The sequence below is a fragment of the Myodes glareolus genome, chromosome 21, assembly GCF_982192425.1.
Source record: "Myodes glareolus chromosome 21, mMyoGla1.1, whole genome shotgun sequence".
In the NCBI taxonomy this organism is placed as follows: domain Eukaryota; kingdom Metazoa; phylum Chordata; class Mammalia; order Rodentia; family Cricetidae; genus Myodes; species Myodes glareolus.
This window is the reverse complement of record NC_142046.1, coordinates 12,260,061-12,284,101: the sequence shown is the minus strand read 5'-3', so window position 1 is coordinate 12,284,101 and position 24,041 is coordinate 12,260,061. Positions and strand designations below refer to the sequence as shown.

General features: G+C 47.2%; 1 protein-coding gene across 8 annotated transcripts in view; it reads right to left on the bottom strand.

Moving 5' to 3' along the window:
• Ralgps1 (Ral GEF with PH domain and SH3 binding motif 1) overlaps positions 1 to 24,041 on the bottom strand; it is a 230,102-nt gene that overhangs the window by 149,115 nt on the left and 56,946 nt on the right. For all 8 annotated transcript variants that reach the window (XM_085681335.2, XM_085681340.2, XM_085681341.2 and 5 more), the window contains one exon: positions 3,017 to 3,100. In XM_085681335.2, coding sequence (XP_085537461.1) covers positions 3,017 to 3,100 — 84 coding nt within the window. The remainder of the gene's footprint in view (positions 1 to 3,016; positions 3,101 to 24,041) is intronic.

Genomic DNA, 24,041 nt, shown 5'->3' with positions numbered 1-24,041 from the left:
CTCATTTTTCCAAGTCCCCCTTGAACACACTGCTGGCCTGACATACTCTTAAGCTTCAGTCCCTCGCTTTTGCTTTACCTTCCTTTTAATCAGGTGCTTTTAGCCACAGCATTGACTTTCTGAAGCTAATGAATCATTTCCTCTGGGTTGAGTACAGCTTCTCATTTCATCTTCAAAACCCATTTGAGATGATCCATGAGTTAGATGAGTGCAGAGGCCAGAAGCCAGTCCAATATCCTATAGGTAACAAGCAGTGGCTAAGGCTCAAACTTGGCTTCCCTGCACACACTTCAGGGCAGCACCAAGCCCCCAAATCAAATGCAATTCACGTATGTGTACTTTCTAGAAGCAGGTTCAGCTGTGATATTGTCAGGTCCTCCTAGTAACACAGAAGGCCAGGATAAACTCCATGGGGTAGAGACATAACAGACCTTGGGTGAGCCTGGATGAGCTCTACTATCCTGCTACTCTGTGAGTAAACCCTGAGGCACTCAGATCCCATGGAGAAGCAAGTGAACTGAGCAGGAAACTTGTACTGGTCCCAAATCCTCCAGCAACATCCTTCTAGCCTTCTGATCTTCATATTTTTTTCCCTAGAACCCCTCTGAAATATCTGCAGCCTACCACTGCCAGACTTCCTGTTACCCTTACAACAGCTCTGTAAGGTGGGTGCTGTTGCTATTCTTGAGGAAACTGAGGCTCAGAGAGGTCAGTGGGCTGCTAGCTCTTATCTGGAGTCTGATAAGGAGTCTCATCTTCACATGGTTTAAGTCCACCCATAAGTGGACCAGTGAGCTCATCCCGAAAACAGCAGTCCCGGCAGTGGGCCAAGGCTGGCCTCTGGCCAGTTTTCAAGCCAGAGCTCCCAGGCTGTGTCCAGAAGCTCTGGTTCTCCATGACCTGCATTTCCTGGAGCGTTCTGCTTGAGAAGATATGGCTTAGCTTCTGAATCACTGCACCATTTATTCTGGGTGAACACAATATAACTTTGCCACACAGCTATACTGACTTTGCCAAGCTGACCTGGCACCCCTGTGTAAAGCAGATTACAGTATCCCCAAGGATCCACCCTCTGTGAGTTCCATGGCTGCCTAGAGATGGGGTTGGCTCCCAGTCAAAGAGTTTTGTTAAGGAAACTATGAGTCCTCTGACATTGTGTACACATCTGGCTTTTTCTTTTCTTCTTCCTTCTTTGTTTTGTTTTTGAGACAGGGTTTCTCTGTGTAGTCCTGTCTGTCATGGAATTCACTCTGTAGACCAGGCTGGCCTCAAACTCAGAGATCCACCTGACTGCCTCCCGAGTGCTGGGATTAAAGGTGGCATCACTACACTGAACTTCTTTTTCTTTTTTTAAGACTAAGCTCAGTTTGAAAGGAAAAGATCTTCAATACAGAAAGAAATAACTTCTCTATTTAAACAAACTGTGAGGCCCCCTAAAACAGAGGTAGCTCTGCTGTTCCTGGCTCCTATCACACCTCATCAAACAAACAAACACACAGTGCCAGCCCCAGCTTTGATCTTCAGACTGGGGCTCCTGCCGTCCATGGACGGATGCAAAGGCTGCAGATGGCTGAAGAGGTCGAGCAACAGTGATGTACAAGGCCAGGCATTTCTGAAAGGTACGGCCCAGCTGAAACTGAGACCCCAAGGAAATGTGGGCCCAAGCACCCAGAGGGTCAGTCACACAATAATGCAGCCTTTAGGTCACTGTGCTCATTGGAAACCATAAAAAGAAAAACTGAGAAGAATCCACTATGGAGGTTGGTTTTACAAAAGGAACCTGAGGGAGCTTACTATCAAAGCACATGCTCTGGAAGTTCTGGTGGAGAAATCAGAAGCACTGAGCCCTTCAATTGGTCTATTTGCATCTGAGTTTCTCATTTGCTCCTAGGAGCCCATACCTTCCACTGCGGGCGGTAGGTAGCTCTTCATACCTGGATATAGCAAGCTTTCTGGTTGGACTATCTTTGGACTGCTAGCCCACAAATAATGATCTGGAGACTTATTATTAATTATGAAAGCCTGGCCTTAGCTTACTTAGGCTTTTTCCCAACTAGCTCTTATAATTTAAATTAATCCACTTATATTAATCTACGTTCTGCCACATGGGGTCACCTCTCTTCCATCTTATACCTCTTGTTTCCTCTCCATGTCTGGCTGGCAACTCCACCTTTCTTCTTCCCAGAGTTTTCTCTCTGCTCAGAAGCCCTACCTATACCTCCTGCCTAGCTATTGGGCATTTAGCTCTTTATTAAACCAATCACAGTGACACATCTTCACACAGTGTAAGAGATATTCCAGAGTGCTCGCTGGACCAGGTCGGCGTTGAGAGTGTGGGGCCAGGTGGGCCAGGACACAAGGAGGAGCAACTCCAGAAGCGTCTCCTGACTGCCCCACTCACTGCTTCACGCATTCACCAAGGGCCCTTCACACACAAACCTAACACTGACAAGGTAGCAGGGACATGATGAATAGGACAAACAAGTCTTCACAGATACCTCAGGACACACAAAACAAAAACAGTTGAGTTGAGGATCACATGGAGAAATGAGGGGATGTGTGATGGGGGGACCTCAGACAGGCTGGTTGCTCCCTGCAAAAGTGATGCTCAGGCTAAGATCTGATTTAGAGTTAAGCAGGAAACAAGAGTCCTGGGCCAAGAACACAGGACATGGGAACCAGGGGCCTACTGGGACATAGATATGGCAGAGAGGGCAGGCCAGGATGCTGGAGCCTGGAGAAGAAAGGAGGCAAAGAAATGAGGCAAGAAGGAAAAGCAGAGGCTAGATTCCCCGCCCCCAGCCTCCCAGAACCTGAGCTTTTGTACGCTGGCATCAGCACAGGAAAGTATGTTAGTACTCACTTTGTGAACCAGACTGAATGGATAAATGGATGGCAGTAGGCGGTCGGAAAAGAGCTCTGGGACCCAGGGCCAAGAAGCTTGGATTGAACCCTGAGGGGCTTCAGGTACAGTGAACTGCCATGAGGACAGAAACACTGCAGGGATGTTGCTTACCTGGTTGAACCTCCGGGTAAAGGCCACAACGTTAGGGGCAAGACTGTGTTTCTCCTTCTTACTCCATCCGCAGCTGGCCAATTCCTGGGAAACACAGAGTGGGTGTCAACAGGAATTCAGTAAGGATGTAAAAATACACAGGCATCTGGCTGTAAGGTGAGCACAGACATGGGCAGGGCTGAAGCTGGGCTGTACCTAAACTCAGCAGGTAGAGGAGGAGGGCTGGGTCTGAGGTGAGGATACACACAGGCAGACCCGAGGGAACAGCAGAAACATTGAATACTTTCCCCTATAACTCTGTTCCAATTTCCCAAGATTTCTGTGCCAAAATATTTACTACTGTCATTCTGTCAGCGTCTTAGGGGCTAAGAGAAGAAGCCTTCTTATAGTGCAGACTATCTGAGAAGGGGCGTGAGTGTTTAATCCCGTAGGACCCACCCCGTCCCAGACATGGCTCAAGGGCTCTAGGCTAGCTGAAAATTAAAACCTAGCTGAGGAATCTCACATTTTGTCGTTCACATGATATTCTCCATTCTTGTAATTAGGAAAAGTCCTTAGCCAAGCCCTCAACAGCCAGAGACACTTCTGGGATTTCCTGGGATTCCTTCCTGAAGCTGACACCTTCCATCTCTTGTACCCCAAAGAGACAGAAAAGTATCACTAGTGTGGGAGCATATATCCACTTTCCCAGCAGGTTTAGCAGTGTGATTTGATGAATCAAAGTAGCTAAGTTTTAGCTGTCACCAAGTCTAGCTCCTGTGTGGACAACAGGAGCAATTGTGTGTGATCATGTAGAGGCAGGCAAGCACAGGTTAGAGTTCAGCAACCCAGGACTCCACTTGGTATGGGCTGTGCACATGCCCCTCTTTTAATATTGCGTCCAACAACACGAGACTTCACACCTGCATGTACTGTACACATCCCTCTACCTGCAACCTGCTAGAAAGCTAGAGTGCCCACCTTTACTGAGCTGCAAGCACTGACTTCTTTGAACAACAGCATAAGTTTCTCTTGCCATTTAATGACCATTAGACAAATTGTTTTAAATCATACTTCATTTATATCCAGGTATGAGGCTGGTGGCCCAATCCAGCCTGAACTCGTTTAAGTACCTGAACAATAAGGCAAACTGTGTCCTCTAAGTGAACTTTTGGGGACTATCCTGTATTTACCATGCCATGCCTGTGCATAATTAAGCAGGCATATGACTAAAATCAGATGCATTATGGGAAAAGACATGTACAGTAAATGAAAGTTTACATACTGTAAACCTGTGAGTCAAAACAGAGAACAACCCATGCTACAGCCCTTAGCAACCAAACGCCTTCTCTTAAACCCCATAAAAGAAAGCCCCAAATAATAATCAGAGATCGAGTCCCCTATTCGCATTGCCACTGTCACTCTTGGCAGCACGTTTCTTCCTGTAGTGAACACTATTTTGATTCAATAAAGTTTCCTTGCCACTTTTGTAATCTGCGTCAACCTTTATTTCAACTCTCTGAATAAGGGGCCAAAAACCTAGGAACCACCAGGGACAACTGGAGGCTCTAAGGCCAAGGCAAGGCCATCACGAAAAGGCCCAGCATCTCCAGCTTGTGCTGTTGAGTGCCCTGACAGAGAAGGAAGGGAGGGACGACATTCTCAACCCCCACTTCTAAGCCCTTCTGATTCCTACCAGGCCTCTTGCTCATCAGCAACTTTTTTAAAAGTACACACCTGGAACACTTTAAGGATTTTCAGTGAGAACAGGCTGTCCAACTGGAACAAACATGTATCAAGAAGTCAGAGGTTGGGAAAGTGGAAACAGACAAAGGAAAAACTTGCTGGCCGGACAGTTATGCCTGAAGCAAGCATTCATCAGGGCATCTCAGGACCCAGTGATGAGTCCCAGCCAGGCACACTTGGGAAGCCGGCTGTAACCAAACTGTGGCCTGCTTGGCTGAAACATGAACTGCCCGGATATGGGGACACTAGGAATTGAGACACACCTCTTCCTGGCTGCCTCACATCTATGAGCAGCTACTATCACCCCCATGAGGACAGTGAGCTAGGACCTGGTCAAGTCTATTTCATCTTCACAATTTTAGATCCCAAGTCTAAAGGCAATGATATAAACTAGCAAACACTACCACCTGACAGATGCAACTGGAGTAGATGAACAGGTAGCACCCATGCAGGCAGGCAGCCCACGCACAGGCCCTTCTTACAGTGTTTCTCATAAAAACCACGACTACATCTCATTTTAACAAGTGATGCTGTGTCTCCACTTCTCAGACTCACATCTGAGTCAGTCTCGGTGCTGTAGGGTTCACCTGTTTGCTGTCTGCACTTTGTGTGAAATGTGTACCTGGATTCATTTCCAGCACACAGTTCATCCACCTCGGTAGAATTTACTCCCCCAGTGTGTACACACACCATTAAGCATATATTATATTATTGCCCTGTTAGAGTTTGTCAAGACAAAGGCCTCTCTCTCCTAGGACCCCCAATGTCAATGCTGATAAACTGTGTTATAATCAAATATAAAACCAGTGCATTTAAACAACATTTAGGGTTAGGCTGCTTAGTGTCTGTCTAGTCTCTGACTGATAGTGTTTCCCTCCATATTTTTTTCCTGCATCAAAAAACAAAAACAAAAACAAAAAACAAAAAAAAAACAACCATAGCAGGAAGGGTGTGAATGTGTGTGCTCGGGAAAGATGTATGTGTATATGCATGTGTATGTATACGTTTAGTTCAGACTACATGCTCTTATTTTGCACCATGACTACCTGGGAAGACATCTGGAAGACAAGTGGTGTGGATCCACAGTTAAACCAACCCCGGTCCCGGCTGTCCACACCCCAGTGGTATGGTATCTATCTTTGTAGAACTTCTATTCTTATAGGACACAGGACATGGGATGCCTAGACCATGTGGGCACTTGACACAGATGTCTTCCCCCACTGGAGGGAATGTAGCAGGAGCTGTGGTCAGCATCAGCTCCGGCACCAAGTGTCTCCTTCCTTCTCTCCTCCCTCTACTGTCTTGAAATGGTTTCTAGATCCCTTTTCACCAGTCATACAGTCAATAGTCAAGGCAGGCACTTCACACATCTGCCCTGAATTTATTCGCTTTGAATGTCTCTGAGACCGACATTTGAACACTACTGGGTTGTTTTATTTTGGAGGATTGGCAATTCTCTAGGGAGCCTTATACACTAGAAGACTAGGCACCTTTCAAATTAAAACTTCAGCTGTGCAAAACACTGTCTGAGAGGTGCTTTGACTGCCTGGTTTGAGCAAAGAGCCTCACGTAAAGAGGCCTCACTCTGAATCCCAGCCCTCCACCCTATAACCAGGGTCCTCCACACTGGTTCCATCGCTGAGGAGTGACACTGCTGGCCCACAGCACGCACTGGAGTAGCTTTTGAGGGAATAAGGTCTGATTTCCTTGGCACTGGAACCTCCACCCTCAGCACAGAAAGATTATCAAGATGTCAAGTGGAATCAGATGACTCTATCTACACTGTGACACTCTCTGGGCCATCTCCTTGGCACTCTTTCCCTTCCATGTTTGGCACTGCAGGATTACAAGAGATTTCATTGGTGTGAATGCAGGAAAATGTGAAGGAACAGAACAACACTCTTCCAGTCACTAAGGTCTAAAAAGATTCTCGCTATAGAACCAAGATGATTGTGATCAACTTAACACTGACCAGAGGAGACAAGGCTGGCTCTAAAGGGAAAAAGGGTTTGGGTTGAGGCTGGGAATGTCTGGCAGCTCTAAATCCTGGACGTGCCAAGGTTGTACATGGTCCTCCCAATGCCCTAGATCTACAGACTGTTTGGCTGGCCAGCTCTGACCCTGGGCTGAGGTCAAGAGGGCGTGGGAGGATTCTAAGAGCAGTCTTCCGGGTCTTGCTCTCCCTCATGCACAATCCCTGAGTCCACCAGAAAAGAGAAACTGTGAGGAGGAAACCTGTGCCACCTGCAGTTCTCCTGGCCTCCTTGGTCTCCCTCTCGGAGGTCAAAGAACCTGGCCCCATCCACCATTCAGCTTTCCCAGAGATCTCACCAATCTTCAACCTCCTCCACTCTCATTTCCCTTCCTGCTGCATGTGAATGTACATTAAGTCTCACTCAATATTATCAGATGCCTGGCCACACACCCCATCTCTTTCAGTCCCCTTCCTTCTCCTCCACAGCAGAATATCATTAACTATCCTCCCTCCCACTCCTGCATGCCCTGCTCTCCTGCCACTGGTCTTTCCTCTAGTAATGTCAACTCCTGACTGGGACGCCATGGCCCTAAACTGTGCCCTGAATCTCTCTACAGGGCCATGTCTTTGCCTGACTGTCCTTGTCCTCAGTCAGATCTTCCAGGTACTCATTTCTGATGGAGGCTCCAAGCCCTACCTGGAACTGTCCATGCTTGCCTCCTACATCCTGCTGCTTGGTGTAGTAGATACACGCATGCCATTGGCTTCAGCTAGTAGCCCTGTGGCACCCATGTTCCTGTCCTAAGCGCAACCAAGATTCCAAGTTCCTTATTGGCTACACATTCCTTGGCTCCCACAGGGCACCTCAGTTTCTGTAGGCCCAGACCCAAAAGGGTATGTCTACATAGCTGCCATAAATAAAAATCTCAGTAACACAGGATTCATTTAGACACTCTGCCAGTCAAAGGCAAATGTTCATTACTACCACTGTCTATGGAAAGACCTCTAATTAGCACAAAATCAACTTTCTTTTAACAGCCTCGCCTATGTGCACTCTTAGGCGACAGTGTCAACATGGTCTTACTCATCTGATGTAGCATCTCTGAGTCCCACAGTCAGGTGAGCCCACCAGCTCTGAGTCCCATATTGAGGTGAGCCCACCTTCTCTGAGCTTAGGGTTGGTTCTGGATGTCAGATACCATGGCATGCTCTAAGAAAGGCCTAACCCTGACTTGTGCACAGAGCGTGAGGAAATCTGTAAGAGGAGCTCTGGGGAAGACTGGCATCTTTCCTGAAGACCTCCATGGCATCTCAGCCTCCAGACCACAGGAAGATAGTACCAACAGGTGAGCTTAATTCCAACTGCAACTTTCTCCAAATCAAATTCACTCAGTATGTCCACAGGAAAACACAGCACCTCAAGGAAGAGCCACTGGCTCAGACCGCCAGGACCACCATGAGGCTGGCACCAGTACCGTTCCACCTCTATGCATCACTGCAAGCTTTCTCCTGCCTCCTCCCACCCCACCTTCTGGCAGAAGAAAAATAAAAGCAACCAAAACAAAGGGGGAGACTGCCAGGTTTACTCGTGGAGATTCTTCAGAGGAGCTGGCAGACAAAGGCACCACAAGAGGAGGCCACTGAGCAGTGGAAGCAAGGCCAGCCTAGACTGGGGTGGCGTCTTGCTGAGAAAGGGAATATATCAGAGCTGGCCTCTGCTGGAGTATAAGGGTGGGTGTAGGAGACAGACAAGCAACAGAGGAGCCAGCAAATCCTTGAGGGACATACAGGACTTGCCAGCCGCAGGAAGTCATCTTAGAAAGCATGTACAAATGAAGGGTACTGGGGTAGAAGCAGGAACGTTAGCTCTCAAGGAGACCCTCCCATTGGTGCTTGGCAGAGAGTTGGCTTTAGTCTCCTAGGTGAGTACTGAAGGCATATGCATCAGAAAAGTCTGGGAGCCGAATGGTTAGGAGACAATGGTTAAGTGGACCTGGTAACACCTTCACTCTGTGGTCCAGGACAAGTCACTGATTCTCCATGCCTGTCTTTACCCACCTGAAAATGGCCCTGAATCTATGGCTACAGTTCCCTGAACAAGCCTGACCTCATCTGAAAACAGCACCCACCACCTAGAGTAATTCTTAGCCATAAAGACTAGAGGAGCCCACATTTGAATGTGCTTAGAACAAAGGCTGGCACTTTCAACCTGTTGCCTAAATTAGTAAAACAACACTCACAAGAAAAGGAGCAGTGGACAGGGAGAAATGGGGCTAAGACCCTAGGTCACGAGCCTGGAGTCTATGGGATTCCAGGACTTCCAAAGCCCAGGTCAGCTAGCATGGGCTGCAAGATTTCCTAGGCACGCACTACATGCCAGGAACTGCGCTAGGTGCCTCCCGCATGTCATCCCTCTGCACCTCACAACTGCTCTCCATCTTTGAGTGAGTCATCATCCTCACACGGCCTTCACCACTGCTCTGGCCAATCATCTCTAAAGAGAAACAAGCAGAGAGCTGATCTGTTCAGGCAGCAGACAGGCAGGGAAATAAGTCTCCATTCTTACCTAAGCCAGTGCAGGGCTGCTGGCCTCCAGAGGCTCCAGCAGATGTGTGGCAATCAGGTGTCACTACTACTGTACAGGACAGTCGTTTTACAGCTATGCTGTGCCCTAACAACTATTTTATAAAACAGAGGTTTTCGCCAATCTGATTTCAAATGTCAAGGCAGTGTGGCCTCACAAACGGTTTGCACAACAAACAAACCATGATCTGCCCAGCACCAACCATGGGTACATTATTCACCTAAAATACCACCACCTATCAATTAATCAAATTAAGTTAAGAATATATGGACATATAAACACCATTAAAAAAAAGTCAGGCCTGTGAACTTACCAAACATACCAGACCAAGAAATGGTGTGATACCCTGTCCTGGGTTTTATAAAAGAGACACCTAACACTGGGTGTTGGTTCATTTTTACTGGAACTTAACTGGCTTAGACTCTCCTAGACAACACACCACTGGAGAATGTCTGTAGGGGTGTTTCTGGAGGTTTAACTGATAAGAAAGCCCACACTGAATGTGGGTGGAACACCATCCCATGGGCTGAAGTCCCAGACTGAACAGAAAGGAAAAGGGAGAAAGTCAAATGAGTGCTACTGCCCAGTTTCCTGGTGGACGACAATGATCAGGCTATTCCCAATACCATGACTTCCCACCATAATGGATGACATTCTTCTGAACTGTTACCCAGAATAAACCTGTCCTCCCATGGTCACAGCAGCACCCCCATCACCATCATCAAACTCTCAGGTGCCTGCATCACATGACCAACAGGTAGTGCACGCCCAACTCTGTTCCCAGGCCTTCCACTTGACATGACACCCCTGCCTGGGGCGGCTCACTTAGTGCAGACCCAGTCCTGCACCTCCAACTCTCAGACTAGGTTATGGCGTCTCTTACCTAACCACCTGCAGTGACCCCTTGCATCTGCAGCTGCTCTTACTTCTTCGTTTAGTAAGGCCTCTCTGACACTTGTGTGGCACCAACCTGTATGTCTCTCTCTTTTACTCTGTGTCTCTCTCTGCCTCACTCTGAAGACAATTATGTGACCTGAGAGTTAATAATTAAGACTGGAATAGAAGAACTTGTACCTGCCAGTGGCCAAGTCTGCCAAGTGCTTCAGAAGTTTTTAATGAATTGAAGACAATGAAATGAATGTCACCTGTGATTTTCTTGTTGCTCAATAAATTCTGATATTACAGAAAGACAAACACATGTTCACCCTTTTCCAATAAAACCTATTCATGACAAGGTGCCAGTCAAGAAGACAGCTGAGTGACAGGATATAACTTACTACACAGTGCCTAGGCAAGGGCATCTAAGGGTCTCAGTGGGCATCAAAGCTGACTCAGGGATCTAGCAAGTCAGAAAGGGGCATGTGGCTCCTGGCTGCAAAGGCAGAGATAAAGGATAAAAGGGACTGTAGTCATGAGCTTTGCCAGAAGCAGAGATTCAGGACAAACAGCGGGGTTCACTGCATGCCAAACGGCCCAAGGGTTCTGGCAGGCATATCTGCAAGTTAGCTACTAAATTCATATGGTGACGTGGTCTAGTATCATCTCTTCATGGTAGACAAGGCTCAGGGAGACTGCCACTTACCTAAGGTTACAGTCAGTAGGAAGTGGAACTGGTACTCACCAGGGTCCTTCCAAAGAGCCCTATCTACTGAAAGAACACATCCAGAGCCACAAACTCTCCCTGGCTCTAGCAGATGCTAATGGCTCTGAATACAACAGGAATGGTTTTGTGTATGTGTCACTGTCCACACAAGTGAGATTCTTCCTCCTGTCATACTCAGTGAGACCGGTTGTAGTCAAGGGTGAGAGAGCAATAGGCTTAGTCTGTGACTGAAATTGGGTTCCTGCCCATCACCTGTCCTCATGTTAAACCCCAAAGCCCCAAACACCGACAGATACTGCTACACTGAATCCAGACAACACATGTGAGAGGCACATTTCTCCTGCAATGCCTGACACAGCCCAGGAGGAAAAGCCCAGAAGGAAAAGATAAACTCAAGCTGATCAAAAGGGTGGAGATGGAAGGGCTCTACCCTTCAATGAGAGACTTCACAATAGCTCTGGAAATCAGTTTGGTTTTTACCTGGAAGCAGAGTCCCTAGGCAGGCTATGTCAGGAGAGGCTAGGAGTCAGGAGCCTGCTGCCGGGGTTGGGATGTGGGAAGCTGGGCTCAGAGAGGCCCTTGGTTACATTACCATGAGCGACAAGAAGAGAGTGAGAGTCAGCCAGGGAATAGGAGTTCAGACAGCATAACCATCGGGGGAACAGGGTGGAGAAGTTTAGGTTCCCCTGTAACACTCCAGAATAAATCTCAACACATACTGACATTTGGGGTTCTATACCCTGCAAGTCCATCAATGCAACTGTCTTCATGCAGGGTGGCCACACAGAAGGAAATGAACAGACATAAGAACAAGCCAGCAGAAACAGAGAAACCAGAACAATGAAGCAAAAGACAGGTAAAAAACAAACAAACAAAAAACCTACAAAAAACAAACAAATATTTTAATATTTGTACCCTTGTGTATTACATGTGCATATACCCATCACAGAGCAATTAACAGACAGAAAGAAGAGAACCGTGGGTCTCTGAAACAAGGTCTACTCTTTAGAATGGCCCAAGATTACCAAACACTGAAAACATCATCCAGGCCTATCACTCACTGGGCACTGAGTCACGGGTGCCAGTCACAGTGACAGTGGTGCTGTTTGTTGGTTTGCCATTTTGCAGGTCCACCAAAGGAAGCATAGTGTTCTGAATGTGAAGTTTGAGACTTGAGCAATGGGAAGGTGCAGCCATCCGAAGGTTCTGAGAAAGAGGGAAGATGACAGGAACGAGAGATAACAGAGAATACACAAAGTGGATGAAACAGGAAACCCAGGTCTCAGTAAGTCAAAACTCCAACATAACCAGGAAAGAAACTAGTTTAAAGAGAGGACGCAGAAGCAGGTGGATCTCTGTGAGTTTGAGGCCAGCCTGGTCTACAAGGGCTAGTTCCAGAACAGCCAGGACTGTTACATAGAGAAATCTTGTCTTTAAAAACCGAGAGAGAAAGAGAAAGAGAAAGAGAAAGAGAGAGAGAGAGAGAGAGAGAGAGAGAGAGAGGAGAAGAGAAGAGAGAGGAGAGAGGAGAGAAGAGAGAGAAGAGAGAGAAGAGAAGAGAAGAGAAGAGAAGAGAAGAGAAGAGAAGAGAAGAGAAGAGAAGAGAAGAGAAGAGAAGAGAGGTCATGGTTTACAATGAAATATGCACCACTATTATAAAGTCATAGCCACTTATCACCTGTCAACAGTTAGTTATAAAGGACCAGCAGTCCCCACAGGAGCAAGAGACCCTCTGCACTCTCCACAGAGAAATCTGAAGATCATGATCAGCTGGCCACAGGTGACATCATGTCTGTGGAGAGAGTTAAGGCTCAAATAGAGGTCTTATGCAGTGAGCCACTTACTAGATGTTCAGAAAAAGCTTGTGGAAATGTGTGACTGCCAGGAACTGCCCTTTCCTGGGACAAATCTAGCTGCTATGAGGCATGAGACGATCTGGGACCCAGGGAAAAGGAAGCAAGGGAAGAGAGAGGGAAAAGGGAAGGTGAGAGGAGGGAGTGGGCATCCAAGTAGCTGGCACTGTTGGAAAGGTCCTGGCCTTGAGGACATTGGTGCCTGCTGAGGGCTGGGGAGAGGCAGGGATTCTGATTGCCAGAACTCCAGACAACAAAGATCAACTGTTCTTTGTTTGCTTCTAGTTGATGTGCATCCTAAGGATGTTTTCTAGATACAAGACTCCTGCACAACTCTCTCTCGGCTCTTTCTAGGAGGAGAAAGAGGAAGAAAGGAAGGAGGAGAAGAAAGAAGACAGAGAAGATGAAGCCGGATGATGGTGGTACAAGCCTTTAATCCCGGAACTCGGGAGGCAAACAGTGGGTCTCTGTGAGTTCGAGGCCAGCCTGGTCTACAGAGCAAGTTCTAGGACAGACTCCAAAGCTATAGAGAAACCCTGTCTCCAAAAAACAGACAAAGATGAAGGGACAGTAGTGATGGGTAGATGTAAGACATGTCTATTTTCACTCATTCCAGAATTAGGGTGTGTCGAGGAAATATAGCAACAGAAACATCACATACACAAAGCTCAGACTCTACAGGAGGAAAGAGAGAAAGAATCTGTAGTAAGTAGGAAAAAGGGAAGTGTTCTGGGAAAGCACTGGAGAGGGTACCTCCAGGGGCCTTCCTGGTAAACTGCCCTAGCACAGAGACTGGAAGGAATGAGGGCCATTCCCGGCAACTGTGCGGCAGGAGGAGATTCAGGCAGCAGGAAGGGCACATATGAAGGCCGAGTTGCTGAATTAGGAGAACTTCAGCATGGCTGAGAATATCAAGAGCCCGTGTGATTAAAGAGGAAGGTTTCTGGGAAAAGTGATAGGAGTGAGGAGGTTAAGAATACCAGGCCAGGCAAGCATAGTATCATATACTGAGGGGAAGTTCTCTCCTGAGTGTTAGGGGGGTCAGTACTCTGATAACAGGAGCAAGAACAGTGGGGTGGGCCAGGTTACTTTTGCTGAGCCCATATTTGGCTGGTGACAGCAATGGGTACACATATTATCTCCTAGGAGAGCAACACTTCAGTCATTTGAAACAAACACCTGCTGGAAGCTGAGACGGGGAAAGGAAGGAGGCAGTGCCCAGGAGAAAGCAGCTTGTCAGCTTCAGGACTTTTGCCAGGCACATCCTAGGTGGGAGGGCAGTCAGTGGGAAGAGAGTTGAGTGTATGCATGGGGGTGGTCACTGAATGAACAGGAGCAAACTGTCTCCCTTGGCTTTCAGTTCCTTCTATAGAATAACAACTCATTTACAGCCACTACTGTCTTAGCAAATCCTTAACTACTGTCTGTTTGGAAAACATGCACTAGATTTAGGGTCACGATGATGCAAATTTCCCAAAAATATTCCCTCTGCAGCCCTCATCCAGCATAGTTCTGCACAATTAGATCCAGCTGTCTGTGCCTGTGGCAGCCAATAGCAGCCCTGCAGTCTCTAATCCACATGACAGAGGAGGGGTCCCAGTTAACAAATATAATACAGCAACCAGCAGGCCAGCCCCACAAGTTGACAAGCCAACAGGAGTTCCACAGGGCTACATGTCCATTTCCATTCTGCAGGGATGAGATGGGATACAGCATCTTTTAAATATTCTCTTTAAAAAAACAACAACACTACTTTAGGTGTTAATTATAAAAGTCGTGAACAACACAGAGCACCCGTAAAGGACAATGAAGTCACCAGCATCCTTGCCTTGCCTCAAGTCTGTGATGACCAGAACAGCACGCACTGAGCACTCACTCAATAATAAATAAACAAAACCTCTGGAAGCATGTGCTTCTGAGGAAGATGCGGGTCCTCGTGGCCTTCTGGACTGGGCCAGAAGAGACTTGGCTGGGTGATAAGCGTGCTAAAAATCACACAAGAAAAGAATAGCATTAACCCAGCAGTTCCAGGGTCATGTGACTTTCTAAGTGCACTCTCTAAACCTTTTATAGAACACATAATTTATGCTAACTGACTTACTCCAGTACAGAAAGTGATGGGCAGACACTCCAAGCCCAACAAGCCTGTCTCAGAAATCTAATCCTTTGAAATTTGAAAGGGAAAGGGAGTTTATAAGATGGTTCAAGGGTAAAAGGCATTTGCCACCAAGCCTGACGATCTGAGTTTGATGTCTCAGATTTACATGGTAGAAGAAGAAAACTGACTCTCACATTTGTCCTCTGACCTGCACACATGTGCTATGATCTGTGTCCTCCCCACAATAGATACATGTTGAAAATAAGAAGAGAACTTAGACACTTAGTGGATTCTATCTCAGGCTAATGGCCATCACTTCATAACTAAGGAAAAGCGTGAAGCAATACAGAGCCCTCCCTCACCACATTGGCAGGGTGGGAACCCCTGCTCCCCACCCCATCCCATGCTCAAGCCACCACAGCAACTCCTCTCCACCATTGCTTGCACAGGAGCGCAGAGAGGTCGTGCTGCAATCAGGAGTTATGCGTCCTGTGGTACAGCACCATGTGTGCAGAGACGACAAGGTGAGACCATTCAGGAAGACAGCAGCAGGAAATCATGGCTAGAAGGGGGAGAATGGGGACAGATGATCAGGGCACACTCGGGGTTCAGAAGCAGACAAGGAGAAGCAAGAACCGGAAGAGGAGAAAAGAAGACAGGATAAGAAGGAAGAAGTAGACTTCACTATGGGATTTGTAGGTAAGAGAGCTGAGCTTCACGGCAAACAATTTAATATATGCAAATTAATCAAGGTAGGCAGCATTTACCAGAGAAAATCTACGAGGAAGACTGAGGGACACAGATGGTTATCAGGCAGGGGACCAGGGTACGAGCAGACTTCACTTGGAAGGAAAAGTGGCTGTGCAATACAAAATGCCCAGAGGTGGCACAGGGACCTGAGGCTGACCAGACCCTAAGACCATCCCCCAAGTCTTACAGCAGTCAGCTGGCAGCTGCAGGATGCACCACAAGACTAGTCTGTATTTGCTCAAGCTAAGTTTCACTGAGCACCTCATTGAAGCCTCTCCCACCCCATGCTTTTGAATCACAACTTAACATCCCGAACAGAATAGAATCTCTGGAAATAATATCAGACTTTTGAAAGTTCCAGCAACCAGCGACGACTGCATAGCACAACACCCTTCAGGGAGTGAGGCTGTTTGGACGCTGATACTGTCTAATGATAACTACGGAAGGCCCCAGGCTGTGTAGATCAGCAGGAATGGCTCTTTCAGAAAAGCTGTTTCCTCAGTCTTCCAGATGTTTCCTCTACACAGGAATACTTACTCAGAAGTGTACAGAAGCCTTTCAGACGCTGGAGCCATCAGCCTGCCGTGGTATGGAACCACTGTTTACATGGCGGACAGAGAGACCATGGCTTCATTCCCAACCACAGGCCCAGCCTGCTGCTCCCATTCTCAGTGCCCCCTGATCAGCAGCACAAAGCCAGGCTGCACAACTCAGGGACAGAGCTGCTTGCCTTCACTGGGGAAAACAGACATCTGAACACACTACTCAGTGCACATTTAGAGTATGATCAGAGGTTCTAATGGGGCTGGGGGAGCAAGCAGGATGGGCTCGAAAGCCAGCCTACAGGCCTGGAGGGAGATCTAAAAGCCTAGGAAGAGGTACAAGATGTGAAACACAAAAGTAGTGGGGACAGAGTGGGGACACAAAAGGCCAGGAGAAGACAAGCATGCCATGTGGCCTGCATCTGCATCTGAGAGACCTGGGACTGAGCTAAAACCTTGAGGAAACTACTAGAAAGTTAAAACAAGCTGGGTAGAGACTTTAAAGCTGCAGGTGAAGGGACATTAGGGAAGGAGAAGCAGATGTGGGTGCAGAAGTATCCTCTAGAAAATAAATGCCACAGCCCAGGGGAGAAAAGAGTGTAACCAAGCTGGGAAGGCACACTGAGACAAAACTGGAAGGAGAAAGCAGGGAACGGATAAGAAACAGGCAAGTGCAGTGGCAGGCAAGTATCCTGCTACAAGCATGACCAGGGGGTGCCTCAGAAGAAGTGGGGCCCGCCACAACTCCAGGGAAGCAGAGTGCCATAGGCTTGTTCTGGTGCTTGCTGAGAGGCAGAGCCAGACACCTGTCCAGTTGGAGCCAACAGCCCCTCTGCTATGCCAACCAGAGCCACCAGCCTCCGCAGTGCTCCAGTCTCATTTCAAACAATGCCCTTTATCCGTAATTGCCCCACAGGTAACTTTCTCCTCTCTTGCCTTACCTGTGTTCCAGCGACTCTCCTTACCAAGGATATACTTTATTTCTGATTTTTTTTAACATTACAATTCCCTAGGCTACAGACAAAGAAGACCCTTCGAGAACACTCTGCCAATTGCCCCAGCTAGGAGTACTGGCTCCCCTCCCAGGTGGCCTCTGTAGACACATGGGTAAATTTCTTACCATTCCCCTTAGATCAGGGATTCCCTGATCATTCCCAGACCCCTCAGAACACAAAAGGGGGAGCCTCACAAGTGGTCTGTGTCTTGCCTTGTGTTGAGCAAACAAATGATAAGCATGAAACTCACTACCCCATCCAGGCCCCAGAAATGCCTAAGCCAACCATATTAAGGTAGTAATTAATATCCAACTCCACTCCAAGACCCTAGTCATCTGGCCTTGGGCACACTGGCATCCTCCAGATGCCACTCAGACTTCAAGACTGCTAGAGGGCCTGACCTCAGCACATCCAATGCCAAGACTGGAGCCTCTCTGTCTACTCCTACATCAGAGAGACAGCTGGCCTGGAGACCCCCACAGCCCCACAGACATGTTGGAATCATGGTAACAGTCACAGCTTGAGCCCTGAATGTTGTAGGTCTGAGAGTTGAGAAGAAGGTAGAGAAATAGAGCTCTGCTCTGAGCAGGGTTGGACTTAGTTCAAACTGCTGTGTGGCAGAGAACTGGGGTATAATCCTCAAGTCTATCCGCAATAAAGAGGGGAAACCTAAGCAAAGGACCACTACCCATCCTATGAGTAGGATCTAGGAAGTCATCCTTCCCACTAAGGAAAGCTCATCTGAGTCCACAGCACTTGTGTTGAAGAGCAAAACACAGTCCCCAGCCATGAACTGAAGCTTTACTTTAAACTGTGCTTGCTGGCAGCCAGAGCCTCGGGGCTCTGCATGCCCTCAAACTGGGCCCTGCCCACAGCTGTCTAGTCAGAAGGCAAACAACACAGGCTATCTGTAATGACAAGCAAACACTAATGAATTTCAGAGCATGTCTGGTGCTTGCTTTTATGGATCATAAAATTATCTGGCTGCTTCCTGCCCATGCTAACAGCCCAATGAGGCAACCCCAAGTATTTACAGTCTCAGGCACTGCCAGAACCATTCTGCAGGAGGTGGGTTGGGGAACGAGGGACAAAGAACAGCCTTCCCCATGCCATATAAATCCAGTTGTGCACTGACATTCAGTTCAATTCTGGCATGCAAAAGCCTATTAACAGGCATTTGCTTTTTAAACACCTTGGGAGTAAAAGGGAAGTCAACTTTCTGTTTCAAATTAGGTTCAGGTATACCAAAAATGATTACCAAAATGGCTTTTTATATGTTAGCTAAATCTAAACAAAGGCTTGAAACATAATTTTTCTGTTAAGACACAGACATAGTCTATACACCTATGGAATTCTGGGGTCTACAGAAAGATCTCCTTGTCTGTACTACTGATATACATCCTGAGTCCCAGGCCAGATCCCTTCCTGTCCTCACAATGTTGTCACGGCCACCAAGTAAGAAGGGACTCCTTCCACCTCCAAGGAGTCTAAGGGACATTCAGCAGATGCCAGATGAGCCAGGTGGCAGGCAGGAAGCCGGGACCCTTCTGGAGGAAGACTTCAGCACCGAGAGCTGCACTCCCAGGCAGAATCACTAAAAGCAGGGTAGAACCCCACTGAAGGTCTCTCCTGACCCCAGCGAGCTTCAGGAAAGACAGCTGATCACTTCCTGATGACCAAGTGTCCACACGGCTGATTAAAACCCATAAATCCAAAGGCTTTGTTAGGAACTGTGACGACTGGGAGGCTACCAATCTCCAATCTCCATCTGCAGTGAGTTCCTCCACAGGTTCCCAGGGCATCCTTGGGCCACCATCCCAGCCCCTGTGCAGAATCCTGCATGGAAGGAATGTGAAAGACACTGGCTGAAGCAGACAAGGTCTCAGAGCCTGAGGGTCTCCAGAAGATAGATGGCCAGTTAGGCTCAGGGGACCTGGAGGACACTGGCTCCTAGTGCTCAGTCTTCTCTGGAACCTGCTCCTCACCTGAATCCCATTACAGGGTGGGAAGTGGACAGCCATTCTGAATGACCCATGCCAGATAGCACTGGATGATCACTCGCTCTGGGTGGAGGGAAGAGAAGAGCTAAGCATCAGGACATTACCCAGAGAGTCAGAGGAGGCCAACAGAAGCAAGAACAAAGACAGAGAAGAGCAAGATAGAAGATAGTGTCAGGCTCTGAGTCTGGCCTCTGGCCACCTCCAGCTTCCATAAGATCTGCCAAGCAGATGCGTCCTTGGGCCCAGAAGACCCCCAATGCTTTATGTTACTTGAAGCCAAACCCATCCTGAGCCCAGGTCTCCCACTCAAGCCACCCTAACAAAGAAAGGATAAAAGAGGGAGACCTTGGAAAGCTCTTTTATGGGAAAGCAAGCAAACAAGACTCCAGAGACCTCCCTGGAAGAGTCCAGAGTTAGGAACCATACAGCCCAGAGACATGGCTTTCAGCTCTGAGGGACTGTAGAGTCTTGATATTCCTGGTACACAGCTTGGCTTCTCTGCAATAAAACATCAGTGAAGTCAGGGCTGCGGGCTAATTAATTGTCCATGGATATGAAGAGAAAGGGAGGATTTTAGGAAGGGTTCTGTCCCGGAAGCACAATGAGGAAACGTTTCCAGGTTTTGAAGTAATGGTGGCAACTTTAAAGACGGGAAAAGCCAGCCTGTGCCCTGAAACACAGGAACTCAAGGAAGCAATGCAAACTGTTCACGACTGCATGGCATCAAGAACATAAGGCCCAGGTTGCAAGCTAGGTAAGTCAACTGGAGAACTATGCTCCTAACACATTCAGGAGGACTCACCTGCCAGCCGGCAGAGCAGAGGAAGACATCTGTGATCACTATGGTAAAAATAACAGAATTGGATCCCACCACCAATGGAGTTATTGACACCCACAACCATCATGAATAGTGGTCTTGTTTCAAGTTCTCTCAGGGATCGGAGGTGACAACCGGGGCAATGAACATGGGGGAGTCTGAGCTGCTACCACAAAGAGGAAAATCAGATGTTCCTAGGGCAGCACAAGAGAGAAGGCAACAGATTTAGGCAGGACAGAATATAGCCAGGCTAGAAGAGATAGAGAGAGCGGGTAGAGTCAGGGAGACACCATGTAACTGCTGAAGGAGAAAGATGCTGGAACCTTACAGTAGGTTATAGCCTCATGGCGATACACAGATTAATAGAAATGGGTTGAGATACAAGACCTAGCTAGAAATACATCTGGACCATTGGCCAAACAGTTTTGTAATTAATATAGTTTCTGTGTGATTATTTGGGTCTGGGTGGCTTAGAAACTAACACGCAGTCTGTTTACAAAATGGTGCCCCTACCACCACACCCATAGACTCATATATTTGAGTGCTTAGTCAGTCACCAAGGAGTGGAACTATTTGAAAAGACTACAAAGATTAGGACACATGGCCTTGTTGGAGTTATGTTGCTAGAGGTGGGCTTTGAGGTTTCAAAAGCCCAAACCAGGCCCAGTCTCTGTCTGTCTGTCTGTCTTCTGTCTCTGTCTCCCCACCCTCCAGCCTCAGATCAGGATATAGATCTCAACTACTTCTCCACCATCATGCCTGCCATGCCTGCTCCCATGTTCCTGTTCCCCAAAATGGCAACCATGGACTAAGCCTCTGAAACTGTAAGCAAGCCCCCAATTAAGTGTTTTCTTTTATAAAAGTTGTCCTTTATAAGAGTTAATGGTGTTCCTTCACAGCAACAGAACAGTGACTAAGTCAAGGGATGAGGTTAAATTTGGAGCAGAGCACAAGACAAAACACCTGAAATAGTGGCCATTTCAGAAAACCTTAGGTGAGGCCTACGATGTCTGTGGGTGGAGTCCACCTGGCTCCCTAACAGTGGTAAATCTTCTGGGAGGAGCCTACAGGTGTCCACATCTCTATGTAACTAACACTGAGCAGAATCAGTTTCTGTGACACAAGTGAGGCCTGGGGAAACTGGCTGGGATCTAGAGAGTGAGCTCTGGCCTGAGATTCAAATCCTGTGTGCACATCTGGATGATGATGACACTCAGGAGAATAAAAGGGAAGAGAAAAAATGAGATTGAACAGTAACTAGCCACTGTGTGTCCGGAGACCCAAGGTCATTAACTGGCACATCCTCACAGCTCTCTAATCAACACACCATTATACAGAGATGCTAATGAAGACTTAGAGGTTTTCCCAACCTGTCCAGGCACCATAATCCATGTTGCAAACCCTCACACCACCGTTTCCCCAAAGAGAAGATGTCAGAGGCTCACCTCTTCACTGACATCCTTGAGGGTTCTGGGAAATAGGAATTTAACCCAAGTCGATCATATTACCACCTCCCAGCTGATGACCACCAGCACATCTCTCCAGGCAGAACTCCCAGAGACTTTGCTTATTGGGCCCCACTAAGGTCCTGATTCTCAGACTACAATTGCAAGCCAGTCCTACAGGATCTCTATTCATTGTATTGCAATTTAAATTAAATATCTTTTCTCCAATCATAATCATTTTGCCTAACTTCCCTCACACCCTCTCTCTTCCATATGCAAAAATCATTATCAACTTCATGAAAAGAATCAAACAAAATTCAAATTATGACAATAAAGTTAATGTGCAACCTACAATGCATAGCACACTGCCATATGTCATGTGGAACCTATAGCCAGTCACCTTGGCCAACCCTACGACCATAACTTCTCTAAACATCAATCTTCTCATTCAAAAAGGAGGATAATAAGATTTCCTACCTCCTGAGAATGTTGAAAATGTTCAGTGGATGGATTTCTGTGAAGTTAATACTACCCAAACAATTACAATAGCCATTATTATTGAATATGAAGTTGGGAGCAAGCAAGATGGCTCAGCATGTTAAGATACTTAGACTTAATCGATTCCCAAGACACACATGGTTGGTGGAAGGAGAAAACCAACTCTCACAAGTTGTCTTCTGACCTCCACACACATGCTTTAACACATACAACCCCACACACACACACATAAACAAATAAATGTAATACAAATGGAATTGTGGGGAGAAAGAAACAAAACTTTTGGGCAGCTAACATATTTGACATTCTACCCTTGACATTCAGTCATGTTGTAGAATATTAGTTTAAGATGTGTTACATTTCATGACGCTGTGGAATATTTGTTTATTGATGCAAAGATGTGTTGCATTCTTTTATACAGCATTTGTTTAACTCTGTAAAGCTGTGTTACTTTGCCTGCCTAAAACACCTGATTGGTCTAATAAAGAGCTGAACAGCCAATAGAAAGCAGGAGAAAGGATAGGCAGGGCTGGTGGGCCGAAAGAATAAATAGAAGGAGAAATCTGGCAAGAGGGAAGATAGAGGAGTAAGAGAAGGAGGAGGACACTGGGGGCCAGCCACCCAGTCAGACCCAGAGTAAGAAGATAAAAGCCCAGCAGCAATAGGTAGATGGAATATTTCAAGTTAAGGAAGGGTAAGGCCAGGCACTCATAAGAAAAAATAAGACTCTGTGTGATTTATTTAGCTGGGTGGCAGACCCCCTGAAAGCCTAACGTGTAAAGAATAAAAAGAATCAACTACACAGCCAGCTGGTTTCTTGTTTAGGTCTCAATAAACGACTGCAAGTGGGATCCCCCCAGGGAAGGCAGTGGCACATGAAAGCACCATCCCTCTCCAAGGGCCTGCAGCCCAACTCACACCACATCTTTATCTTCATCCTCAAGACCCCCATACCCAAGGAGGGGAACATCAGGATCATGCCCACTGATGGCTGGTTCCCAGGGAAAGTCTGAGTTCATGTTCCTAGTTTCACACTGAGCAGCAGCAGCCCTTGAGGGTTCTAGAACAGCTCTGGCCCTCCCATGAGCACAAAGTCTGCAACACCTGCACCCCACCCCAGTCCCCTCTTCTAAATGACAATGTAGCCTCAAGGACCCATCTCCCAGCAACTTCTATGATGGTGTAATGAAAGGCCTCCCTCATTAATATGACCGAAAATGCTGGTAGGTAAGTCACACCAATAAATTCAGTCTTTTCTTCCAGAGCCAGGGAGCTCCTGGTTGCTGGGGCAGCTTCTGTTCTGCTCCATTTCATTAAGCAAACCTTCTGAGAATGCGGGGGAACTCAGGCTCAGTTCCCAGGATATCATGGCTCTCAGAGCAGGCCTTCAGGACCTCAGCTGCAGCACAAGAACTCTACTTGAATGCTCACAGTATGCAGGTCACAGAGGCCAACAGGAATCAGATGCTTGGGACTGCCATCAGCAGTTCACAGCCCACTTCTCCATGACCTGCCTCAGAATACCAAAGGAACACAAATGCTGCGGGAGCTCCTTCCGCTCCTTCAGCCAATAGCCGCTGAGATACCAGTCCATTGGGGCGTGATCTCTCTCTCTCTTTAAAAAAGCAGCGGCTTTCCTCCACTCTCTCTCTGGCTTCCAGCTTCACTTCCGGCTCCTAGACTCCTTTCCTGTTTGCGCAGAGGGGCTATTGTCTGGGACAGTAATCTGTAAGTTTTTCCCCTTTGAATAAATAACCATTCTATTAATCATAATTCCAAACTGGTGTGGGATTTTTTTGTGACTTACGCCTTCATCAATGGTGTGGGAGAATTGTCTGTATTCTGTCAATCATGTATTTTAATAAAATGCTGATTTGCCAGGCAGGAAGTATAGGCAGGTCAACCAGACAGGAAGTAGAGGCAGGTCAATGAGAGTAGGAGAAGGTTAAGGAGGAGGAAGATCCCTCCACCAGTCCTGCCCAGACCACAGAGAAGCAACATGTAAGCTGACAGCTGAAAAGGGTACCAAGCCATATGGCTAACGTAGATAAGGATAATGAGGTAATATGTGTTATTAGAGCTAATAAGTAGCCAGAGCTAAGGGCCAATCAGTTTATAACCTAATGTAGACTCTGTGTAA